The 7,229-nt window shown below is 28.6% G+C and overlaps 1 protein-coding gene across 2 annotated transcripts; it reads right to left on the bottom strand.

The window, feature by feature from the left end:
- Positions 1-5,310: 5,310 nt before the first annotated feature.
- On the bottom strand, positions 5,311-5,899 carry LOC133793498 (protein SENESCENCE-ASSOCIATED GENE 21, mitochondrial-like). 2 transcript variants are annotated; one of them, XM_062230835.1, is made up of 2 exons: positions 5,758-5,899; positions 5,311-5,667 (listed from the first exon to the last, which is right to left on the bottom strand). In XM_062230835.1, exons 1-2 carry the CDS (start codon positions 5,793-5,795, stop codon positions 5,415-5,417), a joined length of 291 nt encoding a protein of 96 aa, XP_062086819.1. In that variant the 5' UTR covers positions 5,796-5,899; the 3' UTR covers positions 5,311-5,414. The 2 variants fall into 2 exon arrangements, with proteins under 2 accessions (XP_062086819.1, XP_062086820.1); XM_062230836.1 differs by having other exon boundaries at positions 5,311-5,664.
- Positions 5,900-7,229: the final 1,330 nt, after the last annotated feature.

The following is a 7,229-nucleotide window of genomic DNA, read 5'->3' as shown; positions in this document are numbered from 1 at the left end:
ATTCAACATATTTACTTAACAACTGCTAGCATACTTATGATCATGCACAAATGCAGAGACTCAAGCTCTGATCAAACTCATATTCAACATTCACGGCATGCCCTAATCACATGTTTCTCATGCATCACATACTGGGTGCAGTTTTCTTACCTCTGGTTCGAGCGAGAAATAACAATTGAACGACCCTTGAGAACGATCGATCCTTTAATCCCTTATCGGTCACCTAGTCATAACCAAATATAACCTCCATTAAAGAACATCAACATTAAAAGGGTCTTGACCTAAACCTCACTCCCGGGACCGCAAATTGTACCCAAACGGTGAGTAGATTCAATCCCAAGCCTTAGGAATTGAAACCCCGAGCCAAAAACCCTAAAAAATGCATTAGGAAAAATATGGTAGCGCTAAAACGCTGCCCCCCTAGCGCCCCAGCGCTACAACCAGGGGAATTTTGCCCTGGCAAGCATTGTAGCGCCACCCTTTGGGCGCTATAGCGCTAGGACCAGGCAGATTCACCCTGGTTTTAGCCTCCTTCGAATCCTCCATTTCCAACTTGAAAATCAAGCTTCCAAACCTCATTTAAACCCTTAATTGAACCCAACAACCATCTACACATGACTTAGGCATCACAACTCAAGTAACCTTTGCCAAAAATCCCATTGAATTCTCAACTTTCCAACTCAAAAACCAAACTGAAACCAAATGAAAATAGAGCAAGAACTAAGTTTTTAATGGCCAGAAACTCACCTCAATCTCAGCTTAGCACCCTCTTCAATGGTAGAACATAACCCAAAACCTTCAAGGCTTGGTTCCTCAAAAAGAGCTTCAAAATCCAAAGAGAAATGAAGGGAAGAAGAAGAACGGGAGAAGAAGACGAAGTGCTCTGTTTTCTTAAGCTTTCTACAGCTTTTTAATGATATATATCCTTAAGGTCAAAAGACCAAAATGCCCCTAGGTTATTTGAAGTCCTCTTAAGGCCACCAAGGGCAAAACCGTCCTTTTGTGCCTATCTCGTTAATCATAATTAAAGCCCTCCAATTCCTGTTATTCTTAATATTCTCAAATGATAATAAATCACATCCTATTACCCTTTAATTCCCAGTGATGTTCTAATTCTCAAATTACCCCGAGACTCAACCCGAGCTCTGAAACTAACCCCATTATGACCAGACTGATAACTTGCATTATGAGATCCTCTCATGCCGAATGGCTCCAAAAAATCCACATCTAATGTGGTATTATTCATAATTCACCCACATGCATGAAAATACACAATTACACCCTTAACGGGCCAAATTACCAAAATGCCCTTATAATTGAAAATGGACTCATATGCATGCATTTATCATCATATTATAATATAACTCACATAAACATGCATATAATCAATTAATGACATAATAAATCAATTATAGCCCTCCCGGCCTCCTAATCAAGGTCCTAAACCTTATTAGGAATTTTTGGGCATTATAGTTGGTGTCTTCGAGCCTGCAGCTCAGGCTCAAACGCTGCGACTCCTGCTCGAGCACTAGTAACAAATCTTGAATCGTGTGTCAAATTATACAAGTGTATTGCTGACACTTATTATTTTCAAGCTTACTCTTTTCAAGCCTATATTTCAAGGCTATTAATTTAATCTCGAAATTTGGGTGTAACACTATATTATGAATTATTTGAAAAAATTAGTCTTTCTATTTACAATATTATGAATTATTTGAACAAATTAAGCTAAATAAATTCTAAAAAAATATTGGATGAATCAAATCCGATCAAATAAATAAGCAAGATGGCACATTCAATGAATAAAACTGATTAAATCCTATGGATAATTGGATCAGATCGATTGAGACAAGTTAATTGGATTAGATCGGTTGTAAAAATCCAACATCCAATGGATAGCTGAATCGGATTAGATCGGATAGGCCTAAAAACATTGGATGTGATCCAATTAACACCCCCAGTATTACTATTACATGTTATAAATAATTTGTTGACAAATAGCCAATGCCTCTATAGAGAAACTCTTGAAGGCAAAAAAATAAGAAGAAAAATTTAAGAAAGAAGCTTGAAATGAGGAGAAAATAGAAGAAATTAGGTTTGCATTAGAGAAGGAAGAAGAATACCTTCACGACAAGGGAGGGAGATACGATGTCTCTGGCATAGTAAACAATTCAAAGTGTGAAAAAATTGTTTAAAAAAATTAGTATGCATGTTTTTCGAAATAATATATATATATATATATGTATAAATATGTAGATATTATTGATATATTTTAATTTTTTTAAAACTAATTTCGAATTCAAAATAATTCAGTGTATATATTTTAAATAAACGTTTATTGTTATTAATATTATATTTATAGATATTTTTCTCTTTTAGTTATTTAATAATATGAAAAAAATGAGAAAATAAATATAGGAGATTGTAGAGATTTTAAGATGCCACATTACCTACCTAGTTTTATATATATATATATATATATAGATATATAGATGTATTAATTTATTTTTATTATATTTTTTCAATTGTAATATAAATTTTAAATAAATAAACAATATACGTCATATATTATAAAAAAAATGACATAAAAATATTAAAAAATAATAATAAACCAAAACATTTAAAAAAATAAATAATATGGTAATTTTTTTAATCACAAAACATTACCTACAAATTGAATTGGCTAAAATACAGTGTTCAAAATAGTGTGAATCCTTACACAAAATATAAATTTCTATATACATAATTTAGACTTTTTTTAAATAAATAAACAATATATGTCATATATTATAAAAGAATGACATAAAAATATTAAAAAATAATAATAAACCAAAACATTTAAAAAAATAAATAATATGGTAATTTTTTTAATCACAAAACATTACCTACAAATTGAATTGGCTAAAATACAGTGTTCAAAATAGTGTGAATCCTTACACAAAATATAAATTTTATACATAATTTAGACTTTTTATAAAGAATTTTTAAGGGCTTGATTGGTAGTTGATTCAAAAATTATAATTTTACAAAATTAGATTCAAATCATTCAATTTGAAAATACTAAATTTAAAAAAAATTTATATATTTTTGTAATCTTGAATGGTTGATTGTTTTTTAAATTTAAAACTCGGAAATAGAGAGAAAACGATAATTTAACTTTTACTGAAGGAATTTGACAAGGTTTTCAAAAATAATTTATTTTAATTTTATTTTATAAAACATGTGTACCAATCAAGTTTTCATTGAGAGTTTTTACTTTTTTAAGTTCCCAAATGATAAAACTATTTTTGAATTTACTGCCACTAAGCCCCTAACTTTTTGACAAAATACGGAGTCTAAAAATTAATTTTTAAAAAGAATGGATCATAACAGGTAATTAACCAAAATACAAGATTTAAATAATATCTATATATCTATTCTTATTTTTAAAATTTTGACAAAACATTGAGTCCCTATGTTTGGTATGAGAGATTTTTAGAAGGGATGAAAATGGTTGGAGGGAAAGAGGTGGGTGAGAGCAAAACAACATTTATTTGGCAAGAGAGAAAGTAGAAGGAAGATGAGAGATGGAGGGAAGAAGTCTCGCTCAAAGTCCTCCAAAATCAATTCCTCAAAAAATAAAAGATTCTAAAATAAGACAAAAAAATCACATATATGCCATTCAATAAACATTAAATATATATTATATGATAATATATGATTTACTATATGAACAGTTTTACATAAAATAAAGTCATGCTTGCAACAAATTATATGAACCTTGTTTTTCGACAATAAAAATTATTTAAAATTTTCTTAATTTTGCATGATGCTCTAAATAATAGTTGAGTATTTACTCAAATTTATTATGGTTTTTATTTATAGTGTTTTTTAATTTTTGGTGATTACTAATTTGTGTAAAATGAGAGTCTTTGTTGGTCAAGTTGTCTTAATGGCTAAGTTTTAGAATGTCTTGGTGCCCAAGTTCAAAACTCTATAAATGTATTATTTATGTGTGTGAGTGAGTATGGACTTTTGAAGTAGTGAGAGTAAGTTTAAAGAGTGAGAAATAAATTGTGTATTGGGTTTTGGGTAAATAGATATTTCTTTGTGGGTTTGGTGATTTTAACAAACTGAGTAAAATTTTTTGATTTTTTTATTGTTTCTGCTGCGCTTGATAAGTTTGTCTTTTTTCTTAGAATAACTATAATATATACTATTATAAAAAAAAAAATTAGATGACGATTTTCTTTCTGAGCCAAAAGGGTAAAGAGGAGGTGCATGAGTGTGTTACTTTTAGGGTGGCGCACACAAGATTTTCCCAAAACTATATATATATATATATATAAATCAATCAAAACAAAATGTTAGACCAAATACTAGTTAGCAGGGCCTGCATCCGCACATAATCGTTTTCCATCTACTGCTGCATCAACTACAGATCTTTACAAATATGGTACACATCAATTAGAATGTCATGCAACACTAAATAAATAATTTTAATAAAAAATAAACACGTTATAATGCAATAATGATAAAAAAAAAATTGTTATTATTAAAATGAAAATGTAAAACTCTCATAATTTTAAAGAATTCTAATAAGTTATTGGTAAAAACATGTCAATTTTTTATGAGATCATTCACTTAAATTTAAAAATATGTATTCGTTGATGCAAATTTTAAAAATATGTATTAGAGGTGCCTTAAGCTCTAAGAGGAGTTACATCTTGTTCGTAGATAGTTGAGGTTTGCCTTTTTATTAATAGTTTATTTTTTAAAATATATATATTTATATATACCCGTTGATCTGGTTTAAGTTACACTTATGTTATGACAGGATACAATTAAATATAAATACGAATGATTATTAAACGTGTCAAAAATGCGTTCACGAACACGACATGATTATTTTAGCTGGTCAAACAACACGAACACGATACGATAATACTATTAATTTGTTATGATACAACATGAAATATGAAACTTATGATAATTAAACACGACAATATTATTAAACGTGTCAGCACGATTATGACACGATAGTATTAAGGTAAATACGAACACGACATGATTATTAAACATGTCAAAAACTCAAACACAATCACGACAATATTATATATTAAACATATCACTCAAATTCATTTATTTTTGTGCGTGTTATGTTATCGTGTTGTGACTATATTGCCAACCATTTGTTTTGTTAGTTACATTATTAATTATTAATTGGTATAAAAAGGAAGAAGTAAAAAAAAATGATAATAACCAATCTTAGGCGGTTTCTTTCACATAAATTTAATAAAATAACTTTCACGTAAATTTAATAAGAAGAGATAGGGAACAAAAGATATATAATTAGTACTATTATAATATGAAATTTCATAATCGGATTAGATAGTTATGCGTTTCTTAATTATAATAAGAGTAGTAATAAATTACTAAAGTCGATTGTTCTTCTTGGGAAGAAGCTTCTCTCGTAGCTCAGCTGCATCAATATCACCAAAATGACTCTCTGGAATCCAATTTCCCGTATTTGGGTCTCTCATCCAAAAGATTTCCTTCTTATTCGCATCCACAACACTTCTGTTGCTCGGCTCCACCAGCACCGCCGCCTTCCTCATCGCCGCCGCTGTCGCCACCGCCACCGGCCCTCTTCCAATATTCTCTGCTACAACCGCATAACATCGCCTACTGCCACAAATAATTAACCCTTCAATATGTTATATAAATATATATATGTATACAAGAAACTTTGATTCAGAATAACAAACGAAAACTAACCTCAGAAGGATAAAAGAGTTGAGTTGAACCCTAGCCATGATTGTTAAACAACGATTATATTATAGCTAGGAAAATATTATTTATTAATTTATTTTTTGAATGATATAGCAGCTATACTAGGATATATGTCTATATATATGTGAAGTGAAGGGGATATATTATATATATATTAGCCAGGATATAGAATGGATCGATATTATTTTTAAATGAAAAAATATTATATATATAAATATAATCATTTATAGATTTTTTTCTTAAAAAAAGAACACAATTATTCCTTCAAAAAATAATATTAATAATAACAATATTCGTTCGGTTACTGTCCCAACAATATTAGTATTATACTATATAGTTTGTTATTAGAAACAAACTAGAAAATTAAAATTATTCCAATTAGCACTCATTAATTTGGTTGGAATATCTCTCATATGTAGTATTTACTATATTAAGTTTAGGAATATTTACTGCAAATCTTTCATAATAGCTATACTTAAATATCAAACAAACTTTTGTAATAGCAATAATACTATATCTTTAAAAGTTGTACTTAATACTACCAAATCAATTTTTTTAATGACATTAATATTAAAATTTTGTTGATCGTTGTACTTAATTACCAAATTATATCAAATCTGTGTTGATATTACACTTATTTAAAGTATTATTACTATATATAAAAATTTTAAATAGTATTTATGTGCCACTATTAGTAAAGATTTGATATTATATTCCCGTAAAAAAATATTGATTTTGATGATTAATTACAATTATTGATAAAGATTTAATAATATTGCTGTAAAAAAATTCATAATTAATAAGTGGAACCTTGAAATATTTGATATTTTTGACACAAATATGATTTGTTAGTAGAGTATATATGCTACTATCACTTTAGATATATTAGGAGAGTATATTATAGTTCTGGAGGCCAAATAACCTGACTAATAGTATGAAACCAAGCCCTATTAATAGAGCAATTAATTAGGTAGAATAAATTGGCTTTTCTTGTGCTATAGCTGTACGTAGACAAAGATATACACATATATTTATATATATAATAATAATAGAGTAATGCACATACAGAGATATAGCATATATATTATAAAATCACCCACTTTAATAAATTTATTATATAGTTTTAAAACATATATCAAAGTAGTGTGTACACAGACCAGCATACTCATAATAATATACATAAGAATCATATTCCATTAATCTCTAACCCCAAGTGGCCGGTCTTCTTACATTTAAAAAATGTGGAATTAATAATTAGAATCTACTTTGAACATTGATTTCACTTCTTTATAGGATAAAGACTAAAATTGCATCTCATTCCATGAAAGGCAAGGTATCCCTTTGACTAATAATATATATAAATTAAATAGCTTCTTCAAATTAATATTCGCTGCCATGCATCACCATTAATGACATCAACTTCATTTGAGTATGCAACATCAGCCAGCCAGCCACCT

The sequence above is a fragment of the Humulus lupulus genome, chromosome 8 (genome assembly GCF_963169125.1).
Source record: "Humulus lupulus chromosome 8, drHumLupu1.1, whole genome shotgun sequence".
Classification (NCBI taxonomy): Eukaryota; Viridiplantae; Streptophyta; class Magnoliopsida; order Rosales; family Cannabaceae; genus Humulus; species Humulus lupulus.
This window is presented reverse-complemented; position numbering and strand designations above follow the sequence as displayed.